Here is a 15,710-nt window from a genome sequence, read left to right as displayed (position 1 = left end):
ATCCTATGATGCACCATTCTGCCCATTTAAATAGGAAAAAGAATTTTAATATATAAATTTTCTAATAAAATGTTAATAGTAAAACAGGTTTTGCCCAAGAGGGATTGCATATTATGCATATATTCATACAAAACCATTCACCTGACATTCTCAGGTTAACGTCTTTCTTTCTTTTTCTTTCTTTTTTCTCTTTTTCTTTTTTCTTTCTCCTTCAGCTTGTAGTTCTTTTTCAAGAGAATCGATTTTTTTTCTAAAATCACTTTAGTATAAAACAATATGCTGATTCCCCTTTGGCTGCAGAGATGTTCTGCAGAAAATTTATTAAAAATGCTTTAATTTCCAATTTTCTTCAGAGTTCTTCTATAAAATAGAGGTCAGAAAACAGCATCAAGGATTTCACGATGAAATATTCTGAAAAATGTAACAAACAATTTGGCTGAATCTAACAACCAAAAGCAATTTCCTTCCATAATTACATGCTACACACTTTCTTCCCTCAGCCATGTGTTAATTTGCTTGATGCTATCACATCTAGTCAGGATTATATCTGCACTGGGACAACATTTTATCCATAGTGAGTCGTCTATGAGGCAATGCCTGCCCTCTGGAATAAGGTTTCCCCCATAGATTCAAATGGCTCCCTCTCTACTTGTGTTTTGAAAAACCCTGAAAACTCGGCTTTTCACCTTGGCCTTTGATGAGCATGTTTGGAAACAAACACCCCCTTTTCTTTTTTTGTTTCTCATCTGATTTTATTTTATTGGTGCATCTTTATTCTTTTTTGTTTTGTGGTGTTTTCTTATTTTTTTTCTAAACCGCTCAGAATCACTTGAAGTCAGGTGACATATAAATTGAATATGTAAAGAAATGGAGGTCAAAAAAGATAAGAGATAAGAGATTCCAAATATATGCTGTATGTAACTGGAATAAAGATGGATTTGATTTGAAGTGGATAACTATGACACTAAATCAGAGTCTCATATCATTTTTATTCAATCGGCTTGTAAGGAAGGAAGGTGGGTTGGTTATAGGATCTGTTTCTTGAGGAGGGGGTTGGACTAGATCTCCAAAGTCCCTTCCAGCTCTATTCTGATTGATATCCAGAACACGTTTAACTCATTTGCAGAACCAATGAGGCTAATACTTACCATTTTTTTCTTTTGCATGATAAAGATATGAATGTCTTCACTTCGATATTCTTCATCATGTTCACCCAAGGGAACCTTCTGCAACTCAAAGTCCCTTTGAAGAAGCTGTGATTTAAAATTATACCAGAATAAATTCTTAAAAACCACATTATTCTCAAAATACTATTTGTGCTTCTTATGACTGTTTTCGGAAATAATATAAAGCATGAAGTCATTACTCAGTTTTTTAGAATCCTGGTTTTGAAAACCTGCCCTTCTACTCTTGCAAACCCCCCTCCCTAGAGAAATTTGATTCTTCCAGATCAAGAAACACTTTAACGTGACTCACCTCAAAGTATTTTTTCTCTACTTCTGGGTTTTGTCCCACAGTCCTTTCTTCGTAACAGCAAAGGATGAAAGTATCCAAGCCAGCCAAGTCCCTCAGGGTCTTAACCAATGGTTCCAGTGACTAACCGTGAAAGTTAAATATTTGACATTTAGCCTTCACCCACTGTTTATATATGTCTCAGTCCAACTTGTAGTTCAAAAAGTCGAATAGAAACAACTGGATCACTGTATTAGCAAATATCATTATTTCTTTTGATGGCCTCTCAAACTTTAAGTTATTTGGGATAATTACCAGGCAGATAGCAGTAGTAAGTGCAAGTAGAATCAGTTCAGAGAAAGATCAAAATATAGACTTAGGATGACAATCATGAGGCACTGAAAGGCTATTATTTTTATAACTATATGGAAATAGCTCCTAAAAATTCTAAGAAACTTCAGTCAGTTAATATAAAATGAAACTGTATTAACTGTATTAAACTAACTGTATGTTAGTTTACACTAATGGCTAAAAGATGCAATGCAGGAATTCAGGAAACAGGGCACATTCACCATTTTTTTTTTACTATTGGGGCTGGTTAAACAGTCATCACTCTATCTTATTCACAGAATGAAATAGGTGGCAGCTGTTGAATATTCCTAAAGAGTTTGAACAATCCTGAGAAGGAAACCTCTCCAAGGGTTTCTCAGGAAAAAATACGTTCTAAGCAATAATGTGAGCTACCACAAATGGATACAGTTGGCTGAATGAGCCACAAGTTACTTTACCAGCAGTACTCAAGAAAGCATAAATAAAATGAAAATAACAATCCAAAATATTTGAACATTATGTGATTCTATTAGACTGAGATAAGGTGACGCAGGAGTTACAGAAGGAGAGAATTGCCTAGGTTCCAACATTCATAATCATGAATAAATTGTCATGCTGAGTGAGGTTTATGGGAATTGTAGTCTAAAACGTAACTGGGACCCTTGGCTGTCTACCCTAAATGTATAGCATCTGACCAGAACTGGAAAATCTGGACTCAAAATCCTATTTAGTTATGAAGTTCGCTGGATAACCTTGGACTACTCACTATCACTGCCTGTGGGTATCTTACAGAAATGATGTGAGGACAAGATGGGTGCAGGTACCTTAGCCCTTTAACAGAAGGACAGGTATTTTTTTTAACCATAATAAATGTAATTTTAAAGAATTTGGGTAGGGTGGGCTCCTCAAGGTCACTCAGAAATCTTATGGCAAAACGTAAGACTCAAATGTTCAGTTCGCTGGTCAAAGTCTCAAAAGTGTTCATAGGCTTTGTATACCCTACTGTACAAAGAAAAATATAGCCCACTGATTATCATTTTACTGTGGCATTTCTACAATGATCTCACAGCATCAAAATCAGTTCAAAGGATGTCACAAGTTTAATCCCAATTACAAAGCTAGAGATTCTTTGCCTGCCCTCAACTCTATTCTTAGCCCACTAATATTAATTAATGGAATGCAGTTACCTCTTCGTAGTAGATGCAATCTGCCATCAATATGAAATCAGGCGCAGGAAGAAAATCTGTCACATCCTCCCCCCTAAACATGTGAATAAAAGGAGTAAAGATTTATGGATTACTTATTTAACTACCATAGTTTATATGGCCGTCTCTCTCACATGAATCTCGGGGGAGGGGGGACTAACAGTTAAAAACAGAATTTTAAAAAACCACAATTAAAAACAATATTAAAAAAAGATAACAGCTGAGACCACTCATGCCATCCCATATTTAATAGAATCATGACCCAGAAACAGGATCATCCACACTATCATGACTCCAGGCTTGAGGACAAAAACAAGTTTGTAATGTCTTGCAAAAGACCAGCAAGTTCAGGGCATAATTACTCTGAGGGGATGATATTGCAGAAGATGGATGCCATGGCAGAAGAGGCTCTCTTCCTGGGTCCTGCTGGATGGTATCTCTTGGCGATAGCACCTGAAATAGGCCTTCTTACCAAATCTAACAAAACACAATAAGTAATCTAGCCTAAAGCCATGAAGGTTCATTGACGTAACACAAACAATATTGGGAGTATTTGTTATTGATTGGTTTATCTTCAGTGGTCATTTTTCTCTTTGTTTCCTGATGTGTCTTATCTATAGAATTTAGTTATTTTAGTAATGTTGTTCTTGTCATTATTAATAATTTAAACTTATTGGCCACCGAACTCCAGTATTTTTATTGTTTTAGTAACCCAGAATTGCTTTATATGAGCAGATGGCCATATAAATCTAATCAATCTAATAAAAAAATATAGAAATAACATTTGATTCATTAGTTATTTTATGTGGGCCTGAATTTTAGCCAAGTTTCTTAAAGCAGTATAGTTAGATGCACATCCGATGTATCATTTATTTAAATTTTTCCAAAGTCTTATCAAACTTTATAGTGTAACTTTAAATATAATTCACTCCAACAATTTATCAAGATCCTTTGTATTACAGACTGAGGTAGGCTAAAAATATTTCATCCGTCTAGTTAATCTTGTCATCTTCCGTCTGTGAGGGAGATGGTTTAAAAATATGATTAAATATATAAAATAAATTAGCCTCTGTTAGCTTCTGTCTGATTAACCAAAATTGGTTTTCAATTTCTTAAAGTAAATAAAATAAAAAATTAATACAAACCATTTCAGTACCTTGGCTTGAATAGAACCTGACACTAGATGTTGATTATTCTCAATGTTCACTTTTAATAAATCCTGAACTTCCTCCAGATCAGTAACAGTAACGTTTGCTCTACAAAAAAGGTGGAAGGAAAATATGTTAGTATTCCTGGTCCTCCACTATTATTCAAACAATACAAGGCAGAAAACAGCATGAAAGCATAAAACCCACCACTCAATTTCTTTGAAGGGTGGCAGCATCTTTTATGATTAAACAGATTTATTGAATGGCATAAAATTTTGTGAGCTACAGCTCACTTCATCTGATGCACAGAGTGGCTGGACCAGGGTTTCTCAAATTTGTCTACACTTACTGGGGAATTCTGGGAGTTGAAATCCACACATCTTCAATCTGCCAAAGTTAAGAAACACTGGGCTAAGACTAATATGGGGTTTAGTTTTGTGTGCATCTGATAAAATGATCTTCCTTTTAATAAGATGTTAGTTGGAAAAGGCGCTATCAGAATCCATAGTGATGATTTACTACAGTAGACAAGCATGGCTCCCTTCCATAATGTCAATTTTTAAAGAAGTTTGAATTGCCAAAGCAAATCATGTACAGGAAATTCCTGCCAAAGCAAATCATGTACAGAACGAAATGTATTAAGGCAACACAGAGTCAGATCTCCTGGCAAATAAATTAGATACAAGTTAAGCTGGAAAATATTACACGTGAAATATGCCCTAACTTACTTTCAAATAACTGCAATAACCCCTTTATAATAGCCCTAGAAAGAAAATAATCTCTCTCTCTCTCTCTTCCTCCAATGGAGCAGGCATAGAGGGAATTTTGCATCATCAGTGCTGTGCCTATAATTAACTATTTCACTTGACATGCTAAGATGTAGTGACTTGTTTATTTCTTAACTTTTTGAATGAATACAGCCATTACAATTTGTAAGCAATTATTTCTGGCTTAGTGTAAGCCTGCCCAAATTGGATTTATTCAATAGCCATGGGGGGGGGGGGGGAAGGCTTTTTGCACTTTGTGTAAGTAGTCCCCGACTTGTGTAAAAAGTTCCTCTTTGAGGGAGATGGGTGGTTCAGAAACATGAACAGTAAGTACCAGTAAGTAAGTACATCCCCAAAAGGGCTAAAGAAAAACGTTCTTGGTAATCTCTGATCAGGAAGGTGTTGAGATGGTAGCAAGGCTCTTGGGGCGGGCATCGTCTCCTTTCTGCTTCCATCAAAACGGGGCAGCGATGCCCAGGGAAGGGCCGGCAGCCGAGGATCCACCACCCACCCACCGACTGCCCTCGCTCCCGTACCCGAGGCTGGCGGCCACGAGGCCGACGAGGCCGGTGCCGGCTCCCAATTCGAGCGCGGCCTTGTGGCGGAGAAGGCCCACCGGGCTTCCGCCGCTCTGCTCCGTGCCTTGCCCTGTTTGCGCCGCGCTCTTCTCCAGGAAGCGGGCCAGCACCAGCGCGGCGTCCCACACCACAGAGCCCGTCCCGCCCGCCGAACGCTGCGTCAGCCGGAGGATCCCGGAGCCGTCCCGCCGGGGCAGCTCCCGCTCGAAGAAGACCGCCGGTTGTGGCGGCGGCGGCGGCGGCGACATGAAGGAAGGGCGGGCAAGGCCGGCCTTGTTTTCCGGCGGCGCCCTCTGACTGGCAGCTAGGAAGGGGGACCGGGCAGCCGCTCTTTTCTGCTCGCAGCTGCCCGGCGGCGCTCCGAAGGATCAGCGGAGAGACTTTCTTCCAGTCCCTGACTCCGTGAATTCGTACGCGAAGGGCGTGTCTCTCCGGATAAGAATAGGCGGACAACGTGAGAATAGCAGCGGCGGCAGAAGTGACGGTGCAGCCATGAATGAGGGCAGTTAGGGAAAAAGCGAAATAGCTGCTTTATGTAACTGTGAATCTATCTGTGTGCACGAGGTCTCCGCCCTCGGGAACCTTCTCCCTTGGGAGATTAGGATGGCCCCAATCCTGCCGGCCTTTTGCCAGGCCTTGAAAATCTGGTTTTGTATTTCTTGGCAGCATTGACATGCATTATTTTTTTCTCGGCTGATGTCACGTTTCTATCCATTTTCTCTCCTCTTCTATTTCCCCCACAACAACAATCGCATGAAGTAGTGTGGGCTGAGAAAGAATGACTAGTCCTGTAATATTGTACTTAGTCTCAGCTGATTTGATCGTTGGCTGCCTGGAGGATAAGCAGTTATTGAAATTGAACGAATACATATATTCATTGGTTGGTTGGTTTAAATATATAGGCGTGTCCGACTCTTGCCGACTTCATAGGCAAATGCTTTCCATGCTACCCTGTCAAGCACTGCTCCTTTCAGTTGTTGGATGGTCAACTGTGTCAGATTTGATGTTATCAAGCCAGCATGTTTGGCTGCTTGCCCTTCTTGTTCCATTAGCCATTCCTAGCATCATTGCCTTCTCCAATGAATTTGCATGCATGGCATGGCCAAAGTAAATCAAACACAGTGTTATGATTTTAGCTTTTAGTGTTGTCTCTGATTTTATACAATTTAACACCTCACTGTTATTCTGGCTGCCCGTGGTATACCTAATAATTTATGCCAACACTACAGTTCAAAGGTATGAATTCTGTAGAATATTTCTTCCAACACTTCGATAAGCCATTCTTAGTGTCTAACTCTCACACTCATACATCGTTATAAGGAAGACTATTGCTCTACCTAGCCTGCCATTTGCATTTATATCAAGATATCTGCTTTTCCAAATCTTACTTCTTGTTAATCCTTGCAGTGTGGCCTAAGATTATTCTGCATTTGTTTTCAGGAGTAGAACTGCCATCATGAACAATTTTGGATCCAAGGAAGATAAATTCTCAAGCTATTTCAATTTCCTTCTTGTTGATTTTAAACATCTCATATCCATCTGCAGCTGTTATCGTTATTTTTCTTCTTCTGATGTTAAGACTCAGTCCTACTTTTTCACTTTCTTGATTTTCCAGATCTTTTTTTCCAGGTCTTCCTTATTTTCAGCCAATAGTATTGTATCACCTGCGTACCTCAAATTATTTATGGTTCTTCCCCAATCTTCATTCCAACATCAGGCAGTTCCAGATCTAATTTCCGCATAATCACTTCAACATGCAGATTTAACGAAAAGATGATAAAATACATCCCTAACTCCCTTACTGATTCTGAACCAATCTATATCACCATAAAGCGTTCTCACTATTGCATCCTGATCAGTGTACAGAGCTTCTTTGAGTCTAATCAGGTGGGATGGGACACCAAGATCATGCAAAGCTGCCCATAGCCCATACCAAACACATACACAGTCCCTTTATTCTGAATATCTAATTCAGTATGTTTATATTTGCTGCCTCTTTTTAAGAGAAAGGTGATCATAGATGAAACCATGTATATCAGAATGAAATTACCTGTGTGGAAAGTATTCTGTTCCTCATAGTAGGAAAAGCTATTTTGTTACTTTCACACAGCAATGAGACCCATCCTGGTTGCATTAATACAACACTGTAGGCTTTACCTGGTTATTGAATAATTACATTTTTTGAGTTTACACAATACATTCAATCTTGTGCTATCCAAGCAGGTTACGCCAAGCCAAAAAAAATTGGACAAGGTTATCACAAACCTAGATTAGTATATTATGCAAATGCACCTGTTGGATCTTTACCTGACTTCATAAAACATGTTAGGTGAGTGCAACCTTATTGTCTTGAGAACCGGTACCACAAATATTCCAAATCACCTTTTATGTATCTTAGAAAGCATTCATTCCCGGCCTCGTCGGGGCAAACTTCCATGAAACTCTAAAGCACTGTGGAAAGTTCTGATGTAGGTTCTATTGAGTTTAAAAATTGGGTATTATCAAACTATCAGAAACAATCTTTACCTTTCTGATGCAAGAAACTGAGTTTCCATGAGTTATCAAGACTTGGTTTTAATATTTGAAACTGTGAACATACAAAAACCTTTTATTAATTATTCATATGAATAGAGCATCAACCTCTTATGTGCAAATGGGACTCATTTCACATGACCTGTCTTCAAATATGTTGGATGTTACAACAAACCATGTATTGTTTAACAAGTTTCTTGAATAAGCCACTGTTGAATGGATTCACATGTAATATGAGTCAGAATTGTTAATTGTGTAACAAAATGGTTAGGTGCACATGACATCTTAACTCAGAACAAAACATGCCATAATATGGTATAATTTTCTTTAGTACCAAATACATTTTCCCTCTCCTATCTGTTGCCATAATATTAGTTTTAACTTGCAAGCTATGCATATTTGATGTTTTCTGGCTCTAAGGGCATAATAAAGATTAAAATAAGACTTGCAAACTACTAATGGCTACATGCACAAATAATAGAACATAAATAACAACTGGTAAGGAGTTTTCTTTGTTGTTAGGGAAACCGGTGTGTATTTTATGCAATACCTAGTAAAAAGTATCCATAGCAAGATGGCCCAAAGGTCCTTTCCTGAAAAAGCACCTTTGGGACAACCATGACTTAGATCAGGGCTGTCAAATTCATGGCCCATAGGCCACATGTGTCACACACTAACCACACCCACCCCCGGTTTAGCAAAGAGTAAAATAGTTGTGACATCAGGTGACAAGGCAAGTTTGACACCCCACACTTAGATGACCGAGAATCTCCATAGACATGTCCCAAAGGTACTTTTCAAAAGGCAACTGGAGTTCCTTTTTTTTTTCCTTGAAAATGTTTCACTTACCCAATAAGCTTCTTCAGTTCTTGGGTGAGAAGCAAAATGTTTTCAAGAAAAAAAAACAAAGTCCAGTTGCCTTTTGAAAAGCACCTTTGTGACAACCATGACTTAGATGATTGAGAATCTCCATAGGCATCCATAGCAAGAGTAGAGATAACGTTTTTAGTGAAATCTTTTGATTGAGTTTCTTTGGTTTTTCTCTAGCATTAGTCTCTGTATTTACACAAATTTATAACCAATCATGTGCAGACTGTTTTGAACTGACCCCACATCTGAGCTTGAAACTTCCCATTTTGAAATAGAAGTAGATATTCCAACTTTCCAGAATGCTCTGGAAATGTTCCAAGTGGCTGTTTCTAGTCTTGGTTTACTTTGAGCACATTCTATTTTACACAGTTCTATTAAGAATTATTTTCCCCAAAAAAGTAATGTAAGTTTCTTGTAATTCCCTTCCCTTGCATTTTTATGAATGTTTTAACTGTTTTCTGAACCATTACCAGCTCTTGGAATTTTTGGCTTAAATATCACATAGGGTGAGAGTTTACCACAGGGGTGTCAAACTGGATTTCTTCGAGGGCTGGATCAGCATTGTAGTTCTATAGGGGCTGGTGGGGGGGGGGAGATGGGACGGACGCCTCCTGCAGCACCTCGATGGCCAAAACAAGGGACGGGGTGCTGCGTGCGGCCCCTTCTGCCCCGTTTTGGGCCTGAATGCCCAAAAATGAGGCACATGGGAGGCCACGCGAGGCCTGTTTTTGGCCTCCCCAGCCTCCAGCAGCACTCTGCCGGCTAAAAATGGGCTTCGCAGAGGCCTCCGTGTGGTCCATTTTTAGCCGGCAGAGTGCTGCAGGAGGCTGAAAATGGGGGGCGGGGGGCACGTGGCCCATTTTGGCTGGCAGAGGCACTGCAGGCTGGTCCTTTGATATTTCCAGGACAGCCCCACAGCCGGATTTAAGCACCCCTGGTTATCACCACAAGCAAGCGATATGAAAATTATTGGGCAAACAATCAACTTGTTTAATCTCTGTAATACTGGAAAGGAGGAATGTACCATGCTGGATTTTCTGCCTTTGGCACCAACTTGCCTAAAGACAGTTCTAAGGAGTTTCATCTGTTTTTCTTAATATGATAATCTTTGCAAGAATAATATAACTGGAACAGGCTTTCTTAAAAATTAAGACCAGGTGATTTATTAGTCTGGTTAAGAACTCTGATACAAAGAACAGTAAAAAGCCACAGAGCAGTCAAGAGAAGGCTTTTGGATTCTACAGTACTTGAACATTGTGAAAGAGCCTAGTCATAAAAAAAATCCCAAGGAATCCTGGTAGCACCTATTTCAACCAACCCATTTTAAAGTCATTACTGAGCAAGAGATTGCTGAATGTGCATACCATAGTCCTTGGCTTATGATAGTTTTTTTTTACAATTGTTCAAAAGTTACAATGACCTTAGAAAAAGGGATTTATGACCTGCACTTGCACTTACCACATCCCTATAGCCGAGTGATCGCAATTTGGTTGGTAATTGATTCACATTTATGACTTCTTGTAGCATCCTGCAGTCGCATGATTGTACTTTATGCTCTTTTTTGCCAATTTTTGGGAAAAAACACCCATAGGGGAAGCTGGATTTGCTTAACAATTGTGTGATTTATTTAATGCCCACTGTAAAAATAGTCATAAAATTAGGTTTGACTAGACTTATGATCACAATGACTTACAATGTATGTTCCAGTCACAATTGTGGTCATTAGTCTATCTGTATTACCTATACATCAAAACATTTTAGGCAAGCTCAAGATAACAAATACAAAGGGATTTTAAAACAACAATTGTTAATCAATAAGATACTGCTAATCTGTCTCACAGGTAACCTGTATCTACATCACCAACCTGTCATCCCCTCCTTTCCTATCATCCCTATTTAAATCCTATATCAGTCTATCTCAACTTAGCCATGGTTGTGTGGACTGGTTGATCCAGCATGCTGACTAGGAATTTTGGAAGTTGAAGTCCACCCATCTTAAAGTGGGCAAAGTCTAGTTACTCTACACATCATGAAAGCTTATGCTTTAAAAAAAAAAAGTTAATTGAAAAAGGTGCTACCAGACTCTCTTCAGATCTTTTTAAATACGTAAACCAGACTCATTTAATATGCCAGCTTGAATGGAAAAGAACAGAGTTCAACTGGCCAGAGGAAGGTCTCATTTAAGTTTCAAAGAGTCCAAAATAGCATTCTTCAATATCTGCTGGTTTAAACACTACATTTTCAGAAGGGACCCCATAATGATAGTAAAGCTCTAATTTGAAGAAAGAAGGGTAATTATAATATGGTTTTCATCACTAATATGTAGAGAAATGCTTACAATAGTATAATGCACAGAAAGAACAGATTGCAGAAGAAGCCTCAAGTCACAGAAATGTATACAGGTTATTACTTTGTAAATTATACTTTATAAACAACTGTACATAATATGGCGCAATAGCTTTGTTCGCCAAAACAGCAGGCAACTTTTTAGCTTAAGACACCTCCGCTTGTTTAAACAATGAAGGCACAACTGAATAGGACATACGTGCTGAATTCTTCTTGAACAGGTGGGTGAAGCAGACCCTTTTCTGCTTCTCACTTAACTGGGCCAATTGTAGTGCACACTCTTGTTTTAGTCATTTATCGTTTCCCAATTTCAGCAGCAAAACTACAAAAATTAAGACATGATGTCACCTAACATTTGAAAACAGCAGTAATATAATGGTCTAGCACAAACCTCTTGATTTTAATTTTTTTCCTGAAAAGAAAGTATTCGAATAGATTTATAAAAACAAAATTAGAAACATGACATGGGTCTTCATGTTTGTTAGGAAGTCCATCAATTATGGCATCAATTGGGCACATCCACTTGAAAGTTCTCCCAGGTAAATCACATTGAAATGAATCTATTCACTGCAACTCGGCTTGGGTGAGAACGCTTCATGAGCACTTCTCAATGCATCTTACCTGGTGCTTTATAAAAGGCCATATTGGCTAAGATTACAGTCTTGATACAGCTTAAAGACACCAGTTTGGAGAAGGTTCTCCAATTAATTGCACCTTTAAACACACACACACACACACACACGGAGAGAAAAGGCTGCTCATGCTCCAGTTTGGAAATAAAAAATCCACGAGTAACCACTTTTGTTTTGGCTCAGTACAATGAACTGATGTCAGTTTAAAATTAATGTAGTGTGTCATTTACAGTGCAAAATATGGTTTTCTTTGTCACAGCACTGAAGAGGAAGAGGAGAAGGCAGTGTTACTGATCCCCTGAGGAGAAGATTGATGGTGTGAGTAAACAGGCTAGAGTGAGTCTGAAGGCTGTTGTTGTTCCAATGCTTGAGGATGAGTCTTGATCTGCAGCACTCTGGTGCATGTGTTTGCCTGACAAAGGGCTCAAATACACGGTGTCATTGGAATAAATTAAGGAGAAACCGTAAAGTTAGGAGCTGCTATTCCAGTGTCAATGACTACCATAATGAAGGTCATTGAGGAGCTTCTGCATTTTCTAGCAAAGAGTGTCTGTGCAAAGGAGGGTGAGAAAGTTCCCTCTTGTAAGTCTTTGGTGGCAGTTTTGGTAGCTGAGGACTGGAATTCTGGCGAGGTGGGACTGGAGGTGCTGCAAGGCTATTAAGGTTTGGGCTAAGCATGCACCAGCGACGCAATATTCGAGGTGATGGGGTGCCAGGAGGAGTATTGGGGGAGTTTGGGCATGTGCTAACTTCCCGGAGCCAGTCGGGCTCTCTGTGAAAGTGTCCCACAGGGGGTGGCTGAAGATTGAATGAGCAGTTCACAAAGTGCTCTGGAGGGCGAAGGGGCACTGGAGGAGGAGTGTCAGGCAGAGGGTCTCTTGGTGGAGGTGGTGGAGGGCTTTGCAGCGGCTGATCAAACAAACCAGTGTAAGCTGGGACTCGTGGCTGTATCTTTGGAGGAGGTGGCTGTCTTGGGGGGACAGCAGGAGGATCATCATCAGACCTGGAACCACCCTGAAACACATATGAGCAGAATCATCCAAACTGTTCCCAATGTAAATTATTTTGAGCAAGAACCTGCATTAAACCTCATGCGTCTCCAAATTTCCTTCCAGGATCAAAACACTGATATTCTCAAGATATAACATTCCATACCTCTTCATCATTCTTGAACTCGAATATTAACTCCTCAGAGAGTAAAATAGTTTGATTTAAAGTTAATGGTTTAATGTTCCACCAAAATGTATGGATTTCAGCTCTAAAAACAGGTACTGTGTTTTTCGGAGTATAAGACACACTTTCCCCCCCCTAAAAGTGGGTGGAAATGCACCGAATACAACAATTATTACACCGAATACAACAATTTTTGGCCTCCTGAAGCCCCGCCCCACTCGTCCCAATTTTGCGAAAAATGGGCACATTTTTCACAAAAACGGTGTGCAGAGGATTTGGGAGGCCTGCAGAGTGCTCCTGGGGGCTGGGGAGGGCAAAAACAGTTTTTGCAAAAAACAGACCCGTTTTTTGCAAAAATGGGGGCGTTTTTGCCCTCCCCCAGCAGCACTCTGCAGGCCTCCCAAACCCTCTCTGTGCCCCATTTTTCCGCAAAAAAGGGCCGGTTTTTGTGAAAAATGGGGGCACACGGAGGGTTTGGGAGGCCTGCAGTGTTCCTGGAGGCCGGGGAGGGCAAAAACCTTTTTTTTCTTACTTATTTATTAATTCAATTCAACTTGCATGCCGCCCCTCTCCGAAGACTCTTTGAAATCTTGGGGCGCCTTATACACCGGTGTGTCTTATAGTATTTCAAAATGGCTGGAAATATCAACAAGCCATGTTTGAGACGGTTAATGCAGCAGACATGAAATTGGCACAAGAGCTAATTAACAAGCAAGTGGGTATGTGTTGTTTTGAGAGGAGGCACTTGCAGATGCACAAACACAGAAGAAACTATAGGGAGACTGAGTGGTGAGAAATAAAATCACATACAGCTACAAGATCTCTACTTTGCTCATAATCTACAAATATTGTACACATAAATAAGTTTCTTTCAAATATAAGATTACCTTTGAGTTGGAAAGCTCCTGATCAAATTTCTTGCGAGGAGGCAGAGGAGGAGGAACCAGGGGTTCTTCACTTAATTTATGCAAACTCCCACATGAACTAAAGAATGATTCTGAAGAACAAACCAGAGAATTAGGAGTGTGTGATTGCATACTGAATCTTTTGAAACCTTATTTGTTAAATGTATAAGCCCTAGCAAATATTTTTCTATTTTCGATACAGATAGTCCTTGAGTTACAACCACAATTGAGACCAGAATTTCAGTTCTAAACAAGGCGGTTGCTAAGTGAGTCATATCCAATTTTACAATAGTTTTTGCCATGGTTAAGCAAATAACTGCAGTTAAGTGAATGATGTGATCATTAAGCAAATCTGGCTTCCATCATTGACTTTGCTTGTGGAAGCTAACTGGGAGGGTTGCAGATGGCGATCACATGACTCCAGGATACTCAACTGTCAAGAGCCCAAATTTTGATCATATGATTGTGGGAATGATATGATACTGTAAGTATGAAGAATGGTTGTAAGTTGCTTTTCTGAGTGCTGTTGTAACTTCAAATGATCACTAAATAAATGGTTGTAAATTGAGGACTATCCGTATATTTTCTTTTTATGTACACTGAGAGCATATGCACCAAAGACAAATTCCTTGTGTGTCCAATCATACTTGGCTAATAAAGAATTCTGTTCTGTTCTGTTGTTCTCCTCCTCTCATCTCCTCTCCTCTCCTCTCCTCTTCTATATCCTTGTTTATGTTTTGCTTTCTCTACCTGTATTTTAATAGCTTCTGTCTTTAGGACAGAATGAGAAAATCTATGGGCAGTTTTCTATGGTGAATGGAGCTGACATTTTTGGACTTTTTTTTTTTTAGTATTTTGGAGGTTTACAATAGTGAGGTCAAGGGAAACAACTGCAAAGGTTTTGGGTACCTAACTGGCTTTTGGCCACAAGCCTGCAAGCCTTTAGAAAGGCAGTTAAGAGCTGGGTGTTTCCACAGGCACTGGATCAGAATGAGCAAAGTCCTGGTAGGATAGGATCATTTTAGTTCTGATAGCCATTTAACTGTTTTGTTTTAGTGTTGCTTTATATTTCTATTTAATGATTTTGTACACCATCTAGAGTCATATTATCTGAGTTCGCTGGTCATATTATTACACACACACGCACACACGTGTCAACTCAACACAGTGAACATACCTAATAGCCCTACCTCTATTTTTCCCACAACAATCCTATGAGGGGGGTTGGGCTGAGAGTGAGTGACTGGTTCACAGTCATCTAGCTGGCTTTCATGGAGGGAGGCCTAGAAGTCAGTCTCCTCATTTCAAGGCCAGCACCTTAACCACTACACCAAACTGCCCAAATATAAATGTTACCAATAAATCTTTGTGCACATTAACCCTCAAAAAAAGGAAGCAATTGCTCTAATTTTTTAGGAGGTTTGGCATTTTCTGATGTCTCACCAAACTTTAAGGCACCCATATTTTCCCTCAAAACTGCCCCTAAAGCCCCAACCTCCCCAAAAGAATCTGAAAATCACCCCCTCAAAATGTCAATTGGCTCATTTGTTATTCCCCTTGTCAGCTTTAGACAGGGCTAAAGATCATACAACTTTAGGATTAGTGACTCTTACTGTTCTTTTGCATACATATACAAAGAGACAATGGAATTCTAAGGAACAGCCAAAATACTTACTTGACTGTGGCAAAAGGACAGGAGCAAATATGCTGTTGTTGCTACCTGTGGAGAAAAGGCAGAAAGGACACAATCAAAAACTTCTCCCTGCTGAAAT

General features: G+C 39.6%; 2 protein-coding genes across 3 annotated transcripts in view; both read right to left on the bottom strand.

Annotated features, from left to right (window-relative positions):
* Positions 1 to 25: 25 nt before the first annotated feature.
* VCPKMT (valosin containing protein lysine methyltransferase) lies at positions 26 to 5,888 on the bottom strand. 2 transcript variants are annotated; one of them, XM_070943101.1, is made up of 6 exons: positions 5,439 to 5,888; positions 4,133 to 4,243; positions 2,970 to 3,042; positions 1,477 to 1,596; positions 1,149 to 1,253; positions 26 to 411 (listed from the first exon to the last, which is right to left on the bottom strand). In XM_070943101.1, exons 1-6 carry the CDS (start codon positions 5,726 to 5,728, stop codon positions 397 to 399), a joined length of 714 nt encoding a protein of 237 aa, XP_070799202.1. In that variant the 5' UTR covers positions 5,729 to 5,888; the 3' UTR covers positions 26 to 396. The 2 variants fall into 2 exon arrangements, with proteins under 2 accessions (XP_070799202.1, XP_070799211.1); XM_070943110.1 differs by lacking the exon at positions 1,477 to 1,596.
* Positions 5,889 to 10,029: 4,141 nt separating this feature from the next.
* The window catches only part of SOS2 (SOS Ras/Rho guanine nucleotide exchange factor 2), a 45,487-nt gene continuing 39,806 nt past the window's right edge, over positions 10,030 to 15,710 (bottom strand). Inside the window, exons 21-23 of the mRNA XM_070943088.1 lie at positions 15,614 to 15,658; positions 13,921 to 14,030; positions 10,030 to 12,874 (exon numbers count right to left, since the gene is read on the bottom strand). Coding sequence (XP_070799189.1) covers positions 12,374 to 12,874; positions 13,921 to 14,030; positions 15,614 to 15,658 — 656 coding nt within the window. The 3' untranslated portion in view covers positions 10,030 to 12,373. The remainder of the gene's footprint in view (positions 12,875 to 13,920; positions 14,031 to 15,613; positions 15,659 to 15,710) is intronic.

The sequence above is a fragment of the Pituophis catenifer genome, unplaced genomic scaffold, assembly GCF_029215685.1.
Source record: "Pituophis catenifer annectens isolate HBS135680 unplaced genomic scaffold, rPitCat1.0.hap2 SCAF_1, whole genome shotgun sequence".
In the NCBI taxonomy this organism is placed as follows: domain Eukaryota; kingdom Metazoa; phylum Chordata; class Lepidosauria; order Squamata; family Colubridae; genus Pituophis; species Pituophis catenifer.
The sequence above is the reverse complement of the archived record's forward strand: the minus strand, read 5'-3'. Positions and strand labels throughout refer to the sequence as shown.

Excerpts from the sequence above, each read along its gene's own strand:
- VCPKMT (XM_070943101.1), bottom strand. The coding sequence starts at position 5,728 with ATGTCGCCGCCGCCGCCGCCGCCACAACCGGCGGTCTTCTTCGAGCGG. Across the intron at positions 3,043-4,132 it reads CAAGCCAAGGTACTGAAATG|GGGGGAGGATGTGACAGATT; the intron begins GTTTGTATTAAT and ends TCACATGTTTAG. Across the intron at positions 1,597-2,969 it reads ATTGCATCTACTACGAAGAG|TCACTGGAACCATTGGTTAA; the intron begins GTAACTGCATTC and ends TTTCACGGTTAG.